Below are 17,243 nucleotides of genomic sequence, written 5' to 3' on the forward strand. Positions count from 1 at the left end.
GTGGAGACGTGGAGATCATGACGATGCTAATGGTGGGTGGTGATAGGTTGATGATAAACGATCATATTCCCATGTCCTTATTCTACAAAACACTTTTATGGCCATTATCTCATCTGAGTCCATCAAGGCAGAAATTATACCAATTTTAGGAAGTAGAAGAATGAGGTATTTACCTTATGTACTATTTAAAAAATTTTTATTTTATATTGGAGTATAGTTGATTAAGAATATTGTGTTAAAAAAAAGAATATTGTTAGTTTTGGGTGTACAGCAAAGTGATTCAGGTATACATATTGTATACCTGAATATATACATATGTATACATATACAAAAAAATTCTTTTTCAATTTTTTTCCCATTTAGGTTATTATGGAGCATGGAGCAGAGTTTCCTGTGCTATACAGCGGGTGGTTGTTGGCTATCTATTTCAAATATAGCAGTGTGCACATGTCAGTATGAGGTATTTAAAAACAAAACAAAACAAATCTGGACTGTCTCTACCTGGCTATCTCATGGAACTCCATTTAATCTTCCAGAGAAAAATGTGGACAGGGTCCTGACGTGGGTATGCCTCTTCCCATCCCTGAGTGGGAGTTCTACCCCGCTGTGTCCAGCTATGATATGAACTCTGACCCCACTTCTCCACTCCCCAGGAGAAAGCCCACAATGCCTGCCCTGCTCCTATTCTCTGTCTGGGCTGCTCTGAGCATGCCCGGTGTGTGGGTTGCAGCCTTAGTGCTTCTGAGGTTTGGGTCAGTGGGTCTCATGCATTGTCCCATTCCAGTTACTCCTCCCAAGTATTGAGGTAACAGATGAGGTGACCGGAACCTAGAAGAATCAATGTGCCCCAGATCACACCATTAGAAAGTGCAATCTGGGTTTAGACTCTGAGGTCTGCATCCGGTAGGAGAAATTACTGCATCTCTTCTTCCAGCCCAGCTGCCCTCTCCCTTCACCTACCAGATACCAGAACACAGCTGTCTCTCCCTTGCTCCCCCAACCCAGGCAAGCTGTTCTGGGTGGGGCTGAGCTGGGCGGGGCAGCCCTGTGCAGTGTTCAGGATGTGGCCCCTACAGGCAAATTCAGCCAGACATCCACGCTGAGCAGCAGTCTCACTGGTGAGAGCTGCTGCCCATGGGTGGGGGTGGGGAACTGGGAGGGTAGGAAGTGTCAGGTCTGGTTGGATCAAGGTCCCTGAAAAGAGAATTTAGAATTGTCTAGGGAAGAGCTCTTGCTGGATTGAGGGAGAGGGGTTAGGGAATGCCAGGTGACTGAGGGTGTGTAGAAGGAGCAGGTGACTGACGGAAGGGAGGATTCCAGGGACAGTAGGAACCCCAGAGGCTGGAAATGGCGAGCTGGAGGTCCCAGCGCGGGCTTCACTCTTGCCTTGACTCCATCTCCATCCGTGCTGTGATGAGAATCCTCTGGCCCCAGCCACCCTTCCCAGAGAAAGGGCTTCCAGAAAGCTAAAACGATCCATGAACTGAGATCTGGGGGCTGGCGGGTGTAAACTGAAGCAGGAGTCTACTCCTGCCCACCTCCTCGTGTCTTTGCCAGGTGAGAAGGGAGCAGAAAGGAGAGCGTGGAGTCTGGATCGCCTTGCAAGTCACCAGCCATGCCTGCTCCTCTGCTCCCGCTGCTGCTCCGCACGCTGCTGGCCCGCCTGCTGCTGCCCGCTGCCCGCCTGGCCCGCCAGCACCTCCTGCCCCTGCTGCGCCGGCTGGCCCGCCGCCTGGGCTCCCAGGATTTGAGAGAGGCTTTGCTGGGCTGTCTGTTGTTCGTCCTCAGTCAGAGACGCCCGCCGGACACCGGGGAGACTTCCAGAGTGGCCCGCCTGGAGAGGAGGGAGAGGCTAGCCTCCCAAAAATGAGGCCATGAATCCTGGTAGCAGCTGTGCCCCCTGAAATGCTTTATTTCAGAGTAAGACAGTCCTGGCTCCATCACTGACTGCAGCCTCCCCAGTGGGCAGAAGACATGGTGGGGGACTGAGCATGAGAGGGGTCCAGCTAGGACATGGCCCCCCCTCCCAGCAGAAAGGATTGGAAGGATGCTCTGCTTCCAGAAAACAGATCACCGTCCCTCCCTCCCAGCATTCTTCCCCGCATTCTGGCCCCTGGAGGGAGGGGAACTGACACTCCACCACCCAGGCAAATGGAGACCGGAGGTCCAAAGAGGAACCCTGGGACAATGGACAATTCGGCTAATCCAGACTGCCTCTGGTTTGAGATTTCCCAAATAATAAGAACTTGGTTCCCCAGGGAGTTACTCCTGCCCCCAAAGCCCAGTATGCAATAGGGGCTCAATAAATAATTTGTGGCCTTTAATTCTTAGGATGCCTTTGACAGTCCTGTCACACTCCTGCACTGCAGGACAGTCGAAACTGTCCAGAGGAGAACGGGTGGGGGAACACCTCAAGCCTTCCTTTTGCTACCTCTGTCATTGTCCCTCTCAGTCCCAATGCCCTGGAAGCTGTTTCTCTTTTTAACTTGAATGTCTCACACTGGGAGTTAGCAGTCTTGGGTCTTGCTGGCAGCTCAAGGTAAGGAGGTTAATGTCCTCCAGCGAGTGTGGACACTCTTCTCAGCTAGTGGTGTGGGAAGAGGGAGATTTGTTTTTGGAGGGACCCTGTGGGCAGAACCCCAGAGAAGCAGACTAGAGATGCATACCCTTGAGGGGTACTCTGCCCAGGATGGTATCTAGGGGGTACAGGGTAGGTGGCATGTGATCTGAGGAATTCACCTCTTCATTTCTCCTCTCCAGTGGGAGGCCCCTTAGGGATCTCAAACAAGAGTTGTCAGAGGCAATTTGCATACCTGCTTCCAGATAATTTGCTTACAGTTCTTCGGCTACACTCCTCCCTCCTACCCGCCTCCACCCAGCCCCGGGCTCCCGGTTCAAAGCGGTAAAGTGAGGACGACAGGCGACAAAACCCCTTTCAGGGCCCTCACCCTGTCTGCACACCCCGTTAGAAGGCTGGCCTGGGGGGAAGACTCGAGATCAGAGCTGTGGGCCCCCAAGGCGGCCCCGCGGGGCTTTCCGCCAGACACCGCCTCCCCACGCCCGGACACCATCTGCTTCCTCCCGGAGTCATCAAAAGCCAGTGCACGTGCTCGCGCCCCACCCCCGCCCACTCAGAGAGGTAGCCTAGGGAGGGGCGGGGTGAAGGAGATTCGAACCCCTGGTCCCTTCCAAGGCCCCGGGCGCCTTGTTTATTCAGCCCGCTCCAGGCTTCTCCTCCCGCTGGCCTCCCGGAGAGTTCCTCTTTCGGGAGTCTGCAACCGTGCGCGGGGCGGATGCCGGGGTAGTACGCTGCACCCCCTTCCCTGCCCGGTGGTACAGAAGGGTCAGACCCGGCGCAGTCTGCAGTTTCCGGCCACGGCGACGACACCAGTCCCGCAGGGAGGAGGCCAAACGGGGACCAGGGGCCAACTGGCCTGGGAACTTCCGTCCCGGCTCCCTGACACCGGAGGCCCCCTGGGAAGTCCCAGCAGGTGCGCGGGCAGCAGAGGCGGGCAGCCGCGAGGGGACGGGGCAGCGGCGAGGGGCGGGGCAGCGGCGAGGGGGCGGGGCCTGCTGTTTCCCGGGCGGGCGGGGCGGGGCGGGGCGAGGCAGAGAACGGAGTGGGCGGGGCTCTCGTGGGGTGGTGTAAATCAACGGAGTTTGCATCTGCGGTTTCTGGCGGACTTTGGAGGCCGTGGTGAGATGACTGCCCTCCCCTAATCACTTGCAGATGTGTCCAGGGTCAGAGACCTCGGAGCCAAGGATGGGGCAGAGGTCTGAGACATGAAGCTGGAAAACCAAGTCCAGTCTTGCTGAACCCTGACCCCTTTACACACCCAATAAGGAAGGTGAAGGACTTGAGGTATCTGACTGAGAGGGCTGGATTCTGTCTTCATCTTAGCTGATATTTTGTTCGTCATGGATTTTTGTTTCTTTCATTAACTTTAATTTTTTTTTAATATTGTATTAACACATTATTTATCTGGATTCTGGAATATTTGGGCTCCCCCTTAAATATTGCACCTCAGGCAAGTTGCCTCTTTGGCCTCTCTCTGGCCCCAGCCCTGCCGCAAGGCCATGGAGATAAGAGTCACAAACACACACACACACACACACACGAGTCACAAACACAACTGAGAACATAGTCATGAGACATGTTGGTGACAAACTGCAGAGCCAAGCAAACACACTTAGAGCAAACGCAGATGGAGGCAGGGCTAGGAAAAGATAGGACTGTGTGTGTGAGGTGATGAGGCACCCTTGGGGCCTGGAAGGGGGAGGAGGGAGTCACAGGTCACAGCCTCACAGAGGTGGGGGATTGGGTGGGGGTGGGGGGTGCAGCTGGATCAGCGCTTCACACCCTACTGGACCCGGGACCTGAGGGAGCCAAAAGATTGGGCAGCGAATGGCTGGGCCTGGTGGGCCCAGGCCACTGTGAGTTGGGCTCCGAGGCTGTCCAGCAGAGGGCCCTGGCCCTCAGCAACCATCCCTGCGTAGAGAGGCGGTGCTGGAGGGGTGTGGGTGCTGGCTGGGGGCCCAGGCAAGGAGGGTGCCAGACAGGCTTCTGTCCAGCAATAACAGCCCTGCCTGCTGCCATCTACTAGCCGGCTAGGCTTCAGCAGGGGTAGGGAGGGGAACCAGCCTTCCCCTGTCTGGCCTGGGACCCTCACCACTTCCTCCCAGTCTCTTTCCGCTTCCAGCCCCCTTTGCACACAACTGCAGCCACTTGCCACCAGCCTGGCCACGCATGCCGGATCCATTTGGCCACTAAAGCCCGCCACCCCCACAGGCTCAGAGACGGGAAATGAGGATGGGCAGAGAGACAGGGGCCAAGAAAAAGGGGAGAGGAGGGCCCAGAGAGGATGAAAGAGGCTTGACAAACACAGGGTAGGAATTGGGTGGGGGAGACCCAGACATGAAGCTGCCCTCAAGCTGTGGGGCAGTGCCTAGATAAACACTACTCATATCCCTCTTCCTGCCCTCTGCTGGTTAAGGCCGGGGGATGATGGTGTATCATGTCTCTGTGGGTTTCCGAGCCAGTAGGCTGGCAACAGCTCTTCTGAGTATCTTGGGGTGACCCCACTGATCAGTCCTAAGAAGAAAAATTACCCTTTGCCTCAAAGCCTAGTCTGTTCACTGGAGAGAGGGTGTTAGTACTAACATCCCTATGATGTTAGCACTGCTAATTGTTAATTAGTGTCTGTGACTTTCTCCAGGGTAAAAGCCTCTTGGGTAATTGGGTTAAAGGAGTGGGACTGGACTGGATTTTCTGTCCTCAGCAATCTCACTAGCCTTTGGATCGTCCTCCTGTACTGAGGGCTGCTGCAGGGGCAGTGACTCCCCTGTCCCCTAAATTTACTGACCAACCAAAAAGGAGGGAATTCTTCCTCCTTCCTTGCAGGTACAAGAAGAACTAATCATCCCTCAGCGTGCCCACCCCCTTCCTCCTCAGATTGGGAGGATGTGGGGCTCAGCAAGGCTTCCCTCCCTGAGTATCAGGATTACAGGATTCACTCAGGATGTAAGACTTTTCCCGTTCCCAGCAGTACCTTAGCTTTTCCAAAGTTCTGGATTTAGAAAGGGTGAATCATAAGAGGGCTACAGTAGGGCTGCCACCCCCTCCCCCAACCTTCTCCCCCACCCCCTACACACATCTCTCTCTAAATCACAGTTGTGGGTGAGCGGATCTGTAAGTGTTCGAGGTGGGAAAACCCTGGTCACCCATCATACTGATTCGGTCAGAGGGATGCCCCGGCATGGGGACTGAGAGGATAGCTCCAAACGAAGAAAGTGCACTGAAAAGGGAAGGGAGCGCTGGAAAGGAAAAGGGTGCGGTGGGAGAGTGGTGTATGTAGGAGGCAGCTTCGCGAGCCATAACGGAACATCTGAGACGGGGTTTGGACGGGGCGGAGGGGGGAGGGTGGGGGGCTCCGGATCTGCCTGAGCAGGTTTGTCGCTGGGAGAGTCCCGAGACGGCCGTGTAGGAGTTTGTGTAACCCCAGCGAGGAGACCAGGGATGTACTCAGCGCCACGTGCTCCGTGATGGGGCAGCGTTTGGCGGGGCAGGGCCCCCAGAGGTCCAGTATACAGAAATAGTACAAAGAGTGGGCCAGGCAGGTACGGGGTCTCGATTCTGGGGGTCCCTTGTTGCTCCAGGCAGGCGTGCGGGGGGCGGGGCGGGGGCGGGGCCGCGGCGAGCGCCGGGCAGCGGATGCGGGCGGGGGCGCGCCGGGGCGGGGCGAGCGGAGGGCGGGTTTGAATGTGCTCGGGCGGGCGCGGGAAGCGGCCCGGGAGAGCGCGCAGACCTTCACGCGGGAGAACTCCTTCCCAGCAGGTGCTGCCCGGCGGGTGAGAGGGGTCCGGGGGTCGCCGGGGCGGAAGGCGCGCCGCTTTTGCCTCCTGCCACGCGGGCAGGGAGGCTGGGCCTGGCAGCTGCGCCGCCGGGGCTGGGGGATGCGGGGTGGGGCCCCCGTGCGGAGCCGCGCAGCACGTGGCGCGCCGGGGCCCGGGCATAGGGTTACTGTGCGGGGACCTGGACCCCAGCAGGCGGGGACGACCTGGCTACCGGGCCTGAAACTGCCTGTGGCCGAGCTGACCTCCCCAAGGGGCGGGCGAGTTGAAGGTTAATCTCGATCAATCTCGTCGTTGGTACTGGGGAGGGGCCGCACCGTTAACTGCGCCGGGTGCGGGGACTGGACTGGAGAGCACGCGGAGTAGAGGTCGAGGCGCTGTCTCTTTAACACCCGGCCTTTTATTGGCCGAACCCGTGTACCTGGCCTCCCTCCCTTCCTGGGCGCGTCCTCGTTTATTCCCAGAGAGAACACCCTTGCTTCACTTTAAAGGACATCCCAGATTTTCTTCCTAGGGGAGAGCTGTGACGGATGAAGGCTGCTCCCACCCCTGCCCCTCACCCCTATTGGGGCCACTCCTTTGCCCCTTCCTCTCGGTCACGGTCACCTCCAGATCCTCTTGGCTTTTCTTCCTCTGTGTGAGCTCTCTTTGCCAGGATGTGTGTGTAATGGGGTGGGGGAGCGCCTTACACCCAACACAAGTCAGACTGGAGATGACCTGACCCCCACCATACTTTTTAACCCCCACCTTACTTTTTAACCCCCACCTTATTTTTTTTCCCCCACCTTATTTTTTAACCCCTTAGTTGGAGTAGAGTTACCCCACCTCCCAGTATATGAGGCTGGCTGGGAAGCTGCCCTTAAACCTCCCTCCCCTCCCCAGAAGGAGCCTAGCGTAAACTTCACATTGAGTTTTAATTCCAGCTCCCTCGTTCACTAGTTCTGTTGCCTTAGGCAAATGATTCAACCTTTCTGAACTTCAGCTGTACTCATCTGTTCAATGGAGACAATCTATATTAGCTTATGGTGGTGGTGAAGGCAGCCAAGGGCCAGAGAGTGTATCTGCAGGTAGTGGCTGCCCCATATGGGATCCAGGGAAGTGGTGAATTTGATGCCACCACAGAGATGTCTCTAGAAGCTGGCGTGGGTGAGAGGTGTTGGGAGCCAGGGGACCAGGGGGCCGGGGAGGTGCCCAGTTTGGTGGCTGCTATCAGGGCCCCATCTGGGCAGGCCAGGGCATGGCTGGAGGGAAACCAGTTGTTCTGAATTGGTATAAAATCCCTGATTGGGCCAAGGCAGACAAAAGCAAAAGGGGTGACTGACCTTCAGGATGTGGGCAGGAGGAGTGGGCTGCCCCTGGAGTTGAGTTGTGCCCAGGGCTGGGGTTGGGGGCAGCCTAGAACACAGAGTAGGGGTGTAGCTGGTGGGGGGTGGGGGGGGGCTGGGGGAGGTGAAGAGGAGGGCCAGAGGGCAGAAAGGAATACTCCTAAGCCTAAGCCAGGTTTTCCTGAAAAAGAGGAGATACTGTCCGCCACCCCAGTCTCCACCTATGTTGAAACTGCACCTGCTCTTGACTGCCAGGAATCTTGCCTGTGGGTGGAGCACAGGGTTGGCTGAAGTGAGAAGCTGGGGGTTTCCCTCCTTCTACCTAATAGAAAACATGAGTCTCTCACCTCCTCTGCCCACCCCCCAGAGTAGAGCCCTCTCACCACCACCCCCGTCCTTCTAGAAAATGTAAAAACTGTCGTTCACCGCTCTCCCAAGTGCCTAGAACATTGCCTGGCTGGCATGCAGGGGTCCTCGGTACATATTTGTGGAAAGGAAGGAAGAGTGAAAGAAGCCCTCTGCCTCCTTCTGGGGTGTCTGGGTCTGCCTCTCCTGTCCCTGTGCTGTCATCGTCCAGGTGTAGTGGGGGGAGGAGTGGAGGAAGGCCTTCGGAGAGGCTGGAGTTGACGCAGGGAGGGGTGGAGAGGAATTTTGGGGAGGAGCAGAAAGGTCTGTCCAGGTCCTTTCTCAGAGGCCCTAGGGCTGTCCATCTCAGGCTGGGGCCTGGAGTACTGGCTGCACCTGGGAGTGGACCCACCCCCTCAGCTCTCCTGCTGAGACTGCTGGTGGGAGATAAGGGCTGGCTTTTATCTCCCTGGCTGTGTCAGTGCAGAAGGCTTCTCAGAATGGAGGTGCTCTGTCCCCCAGCAGGACCTGGGGGGTTCTCTCCCGATACGCCTGCTGCCGCAGTTTTCACTCTGGACCCTTGTTCAGGAGGAGCCCATGGACAAGACCTGCCGCCTGCCTCTGAGCTAGGACCACCTCCCACAGACCGCCCGGACCCCCTCTGCCCCGACCCTTCTGCTGGCAAGTCTGGGCATCTGGTGAGTGCTGGTCCAGGTGGGCGAGGAAGCCAGTCCTCACCCAGAACAGCAGAGCTGGCTCTAGTGCTCGCACGTGCCTGGCTGGCTTTCTACACTTGATCTTAGCCAAAAGGCCAAGAAGCAATTCCTGCCTGGCTTTCCATGCCATCCAAGGGAAAGCTGGTTCCTCTCCTAGTGCCAGGGAACCACGCCCTCCCCCCCCCGCCTGAGCGGCGAGCAGGGAAGGGGTATGAAGTGGAGAGGCTGGGGACTGGGCAGGCCCTTGCTCCCATCCCTCCATCTTGCTTCCAACTTTGCTCTCAGAAAGGGGAAGAAGCCAGGGGCCTGGGAATGAGTCAGAGAGGAACCCAGCAGTGGGGGGGAGGGGGGATGGGATGTCCCCGGGGGTCAAGGGAGCAGCTGTGCCCACACGCACGTCCTGAAGTGTTTTCCTGGAAAACAGGACAGGAACCAGGAAAACTCTGGGCATTGGCTGGAAAGGATGGTTAAGGTGCCACCCACAGAGAGGCTGGCATCTGGGTTGCCTGCCCTAGCCATGAGCCCAAGGGCTCCTCAGGAGAGCAGAGAGATCAGAGGGAGAGCCCTGGGGAGGGAGGCTGCCCCGGGGAGGGAGGGAGCGAGGCAGGCCGGCCTCTCTGGCTGGCCTGGTCATCACGCCTGAAGCTGCTGCTGCAGCAGATCTGTTTGTTTTGCGTCCTCCTCCCTCCCTCTTCCCCCTTATCTCTCTTCTGTTTCCCTCCTCTGTCCCCACTTCCATCGTTGTCACTGTCGCTGACCCCTCTCATCCTCTCATGACCCCTGTCATGCCTTTGCCTGTTTTTTTCCCTCCCTCTCAGCCATACTTTCTCCTCCTCCTCCTCTCCTGCTCTCCACCCTCCCCTGTTTCCCTGCTCACAGACAGCCTCAGCTGCGGGATAAAAATAGCGGAGGCAGTGGCCAGGCCAGGCCGGGAGCCAGGTAGCGTCTGAGCAGGCAGGGGGGCTCAGTGGGACTGGCCTGAGGGGGTCAAAAGGAGCAGCCTTGAGAGACAGGGCCAGGAGCAGGGCCTTCAGGACCCTGCAGCCTGCCTGCTCTGTCGGCCTGGCCCTCCTCACCCACCAAGTCTGAAGAGGCCTGTAGGGGAGCAGGGCCACGACAGGGCCTCACACTGCTTCTGCCCCCAGCAAGCACCAGAGGGAGGAAGCTGTCAGCCAGGCATAACCAAGAACGCCGTCACCATGACAACCAGTCACCAGCCTCAGGACAGGTACCGGGGAGGGGGACCTGGGCTGTGGATCCAGGGGAGCGGGAATGGGTCTCCAGGGGGGCTGGGTGCTGTGTCCTTTGGAATTTGGGATTGCCACTGCTGATGAGCCTTCCAGCCAGGTAGCTACAGGTCACGTTTGCATCAGGGGGCCCTGCGTGTCATGGCTGCGTGCTGAGTGCAATGTCTCCAGGGAGGCCCAGGGCGGTGGTGGTGGCCCCTCCCTGGCCTGTTGGAGTTCCCAGTGTTGCTCTTCGGCAGCTTCCGGCTCCTCCCGCCAGCACCGCGGGGAGACATTTGGCAGCACCCCTCATTCCCAGGCTGGCCAGCGGATGGAGCTGGCCTCGGCCTCAGATGACTTTGGCCCGCCCTGGTCCTGGCTTTGACCTCCCTCTCACTTCCCCACCTCCAGAGCCTGGGACTTCCCTCCAGTTAGACCCACAGCTATGGCCATGCGTGTGTGTTCTGGGGGAAGAGATTGTAGCTGTATTCAAGTTCTTCCAGGAGTCTAGACCCCAAGAAAGTTGATGAAGCCATGCCTGGTCCCCAAAACATCTTTTCATCACAGTCCCCCAGCCCCATCCCCTGCTCATCCCGGCCCTCTGCGCCATAGGTCACTTCTGGCGGTGGGATCTTAGGCACTTAGCTTTATCTCTGTGGGACTGCCTCCCACTTGTGAAGCAGAGGTGGGGTTTACTTGGATGGGAGGGAATTTAAGGAGACATAGTAAGTACAGGGCCCAAGGTTGTTTGCTAGGATCCCTCCCTGGTGTCCTTCTTTCCCAGGCTGCCTACCACCCCATCCCAGCACCCCCATTCTGGTGGCAGCCCTCTGAACCCCCTCCGCCTCCTCCAGTGGCCCCACACTGGGTCCCTATCCTGTGGGACCTTGGCTGGGAGCTGCTCCCTTCATCTGGGCCTCTGAATCCAGGCCTTGCCTCTCTTCCTCAGGGTGAAGACTATAGGAGGGAGATGGGAGGGGGCTGCATTTGTCAGGATTCAGACTTGCCCACCTGGGATGCGGGGCCAAGCCCTGCTCTCTGGCCTGACCAGTTTCCTCATTTCCCTGGGCTTGTCCCTGCCAGCTCTGTGAAGACAGCAGGTGTGGACACTGGGGAAAGTATGGCAGACACATTTGGGGACCACAGGGCTGCCTGGGAGAAGCTGTCCCATCCCAGATAGGCCCCGAGGTGTAGGGCTTGGGGCAAGTGAGTGTCCTGACCCAGGCTGGGAGGCTCTTATTTACACTCTGGAGCCCAGATGACGTCTCGTGGCCCATCCCTCCCGGCCTCCTGTGTGGTGCAGCCTACAAAGCTGGTTCTGTCTGGGCCAGGAAAAAACAGCTCCCTCATTTCCCAGCTGTCCCAAGACACCCGCATCCCTGTCCTCCTAGATCCAGAATGGTCTGGGAGTTTCCTGACCTCAGATTCCTCTTTAGAAAGCCACACAGCCCTGCCCAGACAGTGTAGTCACTTCCAGCCTACCCAGCAGGGGTAGAAGACTTGTGTTTTGCTTTCTCACTCACCCGCCCACCCCCCAGCCTTTAGCAAGATTTCCAAAAACACCTCCGGATGTGTGGGTCACATCGGTTCCCAAGCCTGCAGGGTCCCCCGAGTCTTTGGGACTGAGAACCAAGGTCCTCTGGCCATGCCCTTCGGTCCTATGTCCCTGATCCCCCTCCCCCTCGGGACTCATCTGTGCCCTTTCCCCCATCCCAGGCCACCTCCTCCTCTGCATATTCTGCGCCCTGGGACAGCTGGAGAGATGGAAGGGGGTGGGACTGCCCCAGGTTTGATTTGCGAAGGAAGGTGGGATGGTGGGTCACCTGGCCCCACTTTCCTCTCCCATCCCCAGGTACAAAGCCGTCTGGCTTATCTTCTTCGTACTGGGTCTGGGCACACTGCTGCCCTGGAATTTCTTCATGACAGCCACTAAGGTGAGATGTGGGAATGGGCTCCCAGGGGCTCATCCACTGGGCATTTAAGGCCTGGATACGTGCTTGCAGGCACAGGGCGAAAGGTGCCAACACTCCTCTCTGCAACCCTCACAGTATTTCACAAGCCGCCTGGACATGTCCCAGAATATGTCCTTGGCCTCTGCTGAAGTAAGCAAAGACATCCAGGCCTCAGCCAGCCCCCCGACACCCTCGCCAGAGCGGAACCATCTCAGCGCCATCTTCAACAACGTCATGACCTTATGTGCCATGGTGCCCCTGCTGATCTTCACCTGCCTCAACTCCTTCCTGCATCAGAGGTGAGCCCCTAGGCCCCCACCCTGACCCCCTCGCTGCCTCCTGCCCTCTCTGGGCTGGGCCCCCAGCTTCACCACCCATCTCTGCCACCACCTCCTCTCCAACAGGATCCCCCAGTCTGTGCGGATCCTGGGCAGCCTGGTGGCCATCCTCTTGGTGTTCCTGATCACTGCCATCCTGGTGAAGGTGCCCCTGCATGCGCTGTCCTTCTTCGTCATCACCATGCTCAAGATCATGCTCATTAACTGTAAGCAGGGCTGGGTGGGGACCTGGACAGAAGTCCCATGGTTGGTCAGAGAGGAAACTTTTCCTCTCTCTGGGTGGTGAGGATTCAAGAGCCTGAGCAGGGAAGGACCAGGGCTGGGAGATGGGGCCCTGGGAGTGGGCAGAAAAGGGGTTGCTCAGCGTCAGGACTTACTGGGGGTCAAGCAGGACTTGCCAAGGCCCCACGACCCACCCGGCTCCCCTCTCCCTTCCACTGTCCACCCTGTTGCACAGCTTTCGGCGCCATCCTGCAGGGCAGCCTGTTTGGCCTGGCTGGCCTCCTGCCCGCCAGCTACACGGCCCCCATCATGAGTGGCCAGGGCCTGGCAGGCTTCTTCGCCTCCGTGGCCATGATCTGCGCCATTGCCAGTAAGTCCTGCCATCTGTCTGCCTGTCACCCTGGTGGTTGCGGGGAGGAGGGGACGGGGCCGGCCTCTGATCGCTGACACCCTCCGCCCCAGGTGGCTCCGAGCTGTCGGAAAGTGCCTTTGGCTATTTTATCACAGCCTGTGGAGTTATCATTTTGACCATCATCTGTTATCTGGGCCTGCCACGGCTGGTGAGCACTCGAACCCCAGGTTTGGAGATCTTGGCAGGGAGAGAGGGGGCCCAGGGCTCCAGGCCAAGGGGACAAAACCTGTGGGAAGGAGAAGCTCTGGAGATTCTGCTTCTTTCTTTCTTTCTTTTTTTTTTTTTTGAGATTCTGCTTCTGAATCCACCTTCCTTCACTTGATAGGAATTCTACCGCTATTACCAGCAGCTCAAGCTCGAAGGGCCCGGGGAGCAGGAGACCAAGCTGGACCTCATTAGTAAAGGTCTGAAGAATCTGAGTGAAGCTGGGGTGGAGGATGGCTGCTCCGCAGGGGGCTAGCATGAGCTGGGGGCAAGAATGAGCCTCCTGCAGTGATGCCAGAGGGATGTGGGGGTGAGGGGTAACACCAGTAAACAAGGGCTGGGCTAGAGAAGCTGGCGGAGATTCTGGGTGGCTTTGAATGCAACTGGGAAGCAATTACGGATTTGGGGGCAGGGCGTGGCCTGACCTGAGACTCCTGGGAGAGGTCAGGACCCAGAGGACTTAGGCAGTGGGGGTTGGAAATCATCTGGGCTAAGCCTTGGGTGGGGCTGTGCACTGGTTTAAGGGGGTGTCCACCCCCAGCTGACCCCAGCCCTTTTGGGGATTGTGTCATTTCCTGTTGCTCTGTTCCTCCCATAACTTGAAGACCCCCTTACCACCTGTCACCCCCCAGGAGAGGAATCAAAAGCAGGCCAAGAGGAGACCGGATTCTCAGCCCCCAGCTCTCAGCCCACCAAGGAAAGCCACTCTGTCCGCACTATCCTCAAAAGTGTATGTGGGGCTGGGGCATCCTGCATTCTACCCCTCCCTTTCTTCCCTTTTTTCTGATCCTTTCCGACCCCATGCCCATCCCCTCCCTTTCTGACTGGAGACTGGCCACTTTCCTGAATTTTCCTGCATGTATGTGCACGTGCATGTGTGTGTATTGGGGAATTTTGATTCTTTAATGATGCACAACCACCATGAAGACACAAACCAGGGTCCCTTTCCTCCAGATCTTAGTCCCAGCCTTCTCCGTCTGCTTCGTCTTCACCATCACCATTGGGCTATTTCCTGCTGTGACAGCTGAAGTCGAGTCCAGCATTGACGGCAGCAGCGCCTGGAGTGAGGAAACCATGGGTTCCCAGGATGGGGGAGGACAGGGACTCGAGAGCAGGGCTAGGAGCCTGGGAGAGGGGAGCCTGGGCTGTTGCCTCCGCAGCCAGACTCTGCTGGTCCATTTACCCTTCCCCGGCCTAGAAGCATCTTCTCCATTTCACAGCTGGGAAACCCAAGTCCCAGTGAGAGTCAGGGTTGCTAGATCCTGCCTTTCTTGGACCCCCTAACCCTCTCCTAATCTCCTGTTTGTCTTCCAGAGGACTACTTCATTCCCGTGTCCTGTTTCTTGACTTTCAATGTCTTTGACTGGCTGGGCCGGAGCCTCACAGCCATCACCATGTGGGTAAGTGAAGGAGGGTCTCCAAGCCCCTGTGAGGTGGGAGAGTCCAGACAGACACCCAGGGAGGGAACCAAGAAAGTATGGTGGAAAGGGGACCGTGCTTTTATTTATTTATTTATTTTTTCATTTATTTTTATTAGTTGGAGACTAATTACTTTACAATATTGTAGTGGTTTTTGCCATACATTGACATGAATCAGCCATGGATTTACAAGTGTTCCCCATCCCGATTCCCCCTCCCGCCTCCCTCCCCACGTGCTTTTTTTTAAAAACTGAGACATCTGTGTATAATAAGGTGTAAAAGTTGTAGATGTACAGTTTAATGACTACACACACATACACACACACGTAAACATACACATACCCCTGATAATCACCACCCAGGTCACGCTGTAGCACATGGCCAGAAGGCTCTATCTACCATGGCCACTCCCGATCAGTACCCCTACAAGGGTAACTAGGCTTGGAGGTTTCAATTCAGGTCCTGAGGGCCTCCGAATGGAGCCCTGGGGGCTGGCCCAGCCTGACTGTGGCATGGCCTGGTCCCCACAGCCTGGGAAGGACAGCTACTGGCTGCCGAGCCTGGTGCTGGCCCGGCTGGCCTTCGTGCCCCTGTTGCTGCTGTGTAACGTCCAGCCCCGCCGCAACCTGCCTGTGGTCTTTGACCACGACTCCTGGTTCATCATCTTCATGGCTGGCTTCGCCTTCTCCAATGGCTACCTCGCCAGTCTCTGCATGTGCTTCGGGCCCAAGTGAGTGGGGAGTATGGTGGCCTCGGATGCGGTCTAGTGCTCCAGCCGGGGATACTCAGCAGAGGGAGCGTGGGCGGAAGGAGACTTCTGATCGTGGAGCTCAGGGTTTCCAGGCTGAGAGAGGAGCCCACTGGCTCTTGGGGCCCAGGCAGTGGGAGGGGAGGAGGGGCTCCCAGGGAAAGGTAGAGACAGCCCTAGGACACACCCCCTCCCCAAGAGGGAGAGGAGGACAGGTGGGTGGGTCAGCAGAATGAGATGCTCTGGGTGAGGCTGGGGACTGGGGTTGGGGACATCCTAAGGTCGGCTCGTCCTCCCTCCTTTAGGAAAGTGAAGCCGGCTGAGGCAGAGACAGCTGGAGCCATCATGGCCTTCTTTCTATCTCTGGGCCTGGCCCTGGGGGCTGTCTTCTCCTTCCTGTTCCGGGCAGTCGTGTGACCGCGGATGGACAGCAAGATGGCACCAGCTGCCGGGTCCTGCCTTCCCCTTTAGGGGTGGGCAGAGGTCCTCTGGAGGTTTTCTTGTCTAGCCATCTTCTGCTTGCTCATGGCCTGCACTGGGCCCAGCATCCAGGCCCCAAGGAGAGAGCCTGTGTGGATGAACATGGGGACACTGTGGGCTGGAGGGTCAGAGCCGAGGGAGGGGACGCAGTCTCTGCTCACGTGCACCCCCCACTCTTGGCTCTGACCAGTGCCTGCCCGGGCAGAGTGGCAGGGGTTCCTAGGCTCAGAGAGTGTGAGTTGTGTGTCTTGTCCGTCTGCCTGTACCGAGGGTGGCCGGGGGCCAGGACTGCTTGTTCTGAAGTCTGATCTGGTATTTCCGCAGCCCCCTTCTCCCCATGTGCCTCTTCCTCCCACCTCTCCATGTTCCTACCCATCATGAACCCTGTACATTTGCCATTTTACTGCCTTTTTTTATACTCAAACCAGGTGCCTTCAAAGGCTGATTAAATAAACTTTTTTTTTTTCCTCCGTGGCTCCCTGTGTCCTGCAGCCCTGGCTTCACGCCCTGGAGAGGCTAGAGGGATGGCAGCCTGAGTCTGGGGGGTTGAGCATGACCCAGATGGGCCTTGGCCAGCACTGGGCCTGGGTCCAAGGCCTGAGGGGTGGGGTTGGTCCTCTGTAGTCTCAGAGGCACTACAGTGCCTCCTGCTGGGGCCACAGAAGAGAGACAGGCCTGGAGCCAGGACACCCAGACTGTTGGCTGAGATGGAGAAAGGCTATTTCCTTTTGCCATTTCATTCCTCCTTTCAGAGGCCTGGGCGTGGAGACAGTGCCCCATCTTCCCTTTGTCTTCGGTGTCACCCCCTCCATTCTGTCCTCACCCCAACCCTGGGGAGGGACCTCTCTAAAAGCAGCCAGCTCCACCTCCCCACCCCCATCCCACCAGCAGGAAGAGGCTGCAGCTGGAGGGTTCTGCCCTGCCTGGCACTAGGCCCTGACCCCGAAGTCAAGGCAGACTCCTTGGCGAACAAGGGGCCTGTGTGTCCTCGTTGAAGCTGGGCCCCTTTCTCTTCCCAGACTTTGGCCTGGGGAGGTGTGCAGTGACTCAGGACCGTGAGAGGACTCGGTGGAGGGGGCCATACCACTGGAGTCCCCCTTCTCAGAAAGAGCTCTTCCTGATAGGAAGTGAAACCAGAGCTCTGACTGCTAAGCTGACATTGACCCCCACCCCCCACCGCTCCCCCATGCCCTTGGCACTTCTGTCAGGGCTTTACTTCTGACAGTTTAATTGAAGACTTCTTTAAGGGATGTTGGCACATTTTTAAGGGTCTTTGATTAGCTCCGAAGTCCTAACAGAGAGTTAAGTATTATCATATGGGGAACTGGAGCCCACAGATATACCCCAGGATACACATCAAACCAGGACACGTAATCTGAGGCTGGTGGGAAACAAGGTGTTCCTTTCCTATCAGTTTCAAAAGCAAGGGGTGCCCTGAGTCTTCTCCCATCCCTGCAGAGCCCTTTGGTCACGAGGCTGCGAGAAAACACCCTTTCTCTGCTCCC

General features: G+C 57.5%; 3 protein-coding genes across 4 annotated transcripts; all 3 read left to right on the forward strand.

The window, feature by feature from the left end:
• The first annotated feature begins 1,088 nt into the window (after positions 1 to 1,088).
• MYMX (myomixer, myoblast fusion factor) lies at positions 1,089 to 2,324 on the forward strand. Its single transcript, XM_043450175.1, has 2 exons — positions 1,089 to 1,118; positions 1,558 to 2,324. The coding sequence occupies exon 2, from the start codon at positions 1,616 to 1,618 to the stop codon at positions 1,868 to 1,870; it is 255 nt and encodes an 84-aa protein (XP_043306110.1). The 5' UTR covers positions 1,089 to 1,118; positions 1,558 to 1,615; the 3' UTR covers positions 1,871 to 2,324.
• A 365-nt stretch (positions 2,325 to 2,689) lies between these two features.
• On the forward strand, positions 2,690 to 5,681 carry LOC122429302. The gene is made up of 5 exons (XM_043449516.1): positions 2,690 to 2,710; positions 2,776 to 3,139; positions 3,194 to 3,491; positions 3,731 to 3,862; positions 5,672 to 5,681. The coding sequence occupies exons 1-5, from the start codon at positions 2,690 to 2,692 to the stop codon at positions 5,679 to 5,681; spliced, it is 825 nt and encodes a 274-aa protein (XP_043305451.1).
• Positions 5,682 to 6,208: 527 nt separating this feature from the next.
• On the forward strand, positions 6,209 to 16,212 carry SLC29A1 (solute carrier family 29 member 1 (Augustine blood group)). Of its 2 annotated transcripts, none has more exons than XM_043450304.1 (14): positions 6,209 to 6,348; positions 8,610 to 8,719; positions 9,883 to 9,965; positions 11,816 to 11,897; positions 12,012 to 12,214; positions 12,320 to 12,459; positions 12,711 to 12,845; positions 12,938 to 13,035; positions 13,213 to 13,291; positions 13,724 to 13,821; positions 14,046 to 14,154; positions 14,406 to 14,491; positions 15,041 to 15,240; positions 15,564 to 16,212. In XM_043450304.1, the coding sequence occupies exons 3-14, from the start codon at positions 9,937 to 9,939 to the stop codon at positions 15,673 to 15,675; spliced, it is 1,371 nt and encodes a 456-aa protein (XP_043306239.1). In that variant the 5' UTR covers positions 6,209 to 6,348; positions 8,610 to 8,719; positions 9,883 to 9,936; the 3' UTR covers positions 15,676 to 16,212. The 2 variants fall into 2 exon arrangements, with proteins under 2 accessions (XP_043306239.1, XP_043306240.1); XM_043450305.1 differs by having other exon boundaries at positions 6,223 to 6,334.
• The last annotated feature ends 1,031 nt before the right edge of the window (positions 16,213 to 17,243 follow it).

The sequence above is a fragment of the Cervus canadensis genome, chromosome 28 (genome assembly GCF_019320065.1).
Source record: "Cervus canadensis isolate Bull #8, Minnesota chromosome 28, ASM1932006v1, whole genome shotgun sequence".
NCBI classification, from domain to species: domain Eukaryota; kingdom Metazoa; phylum Chordata; class Mammalia; order Artiodactyla; family Cervidae; genus Cervus; species Cervus canadensis.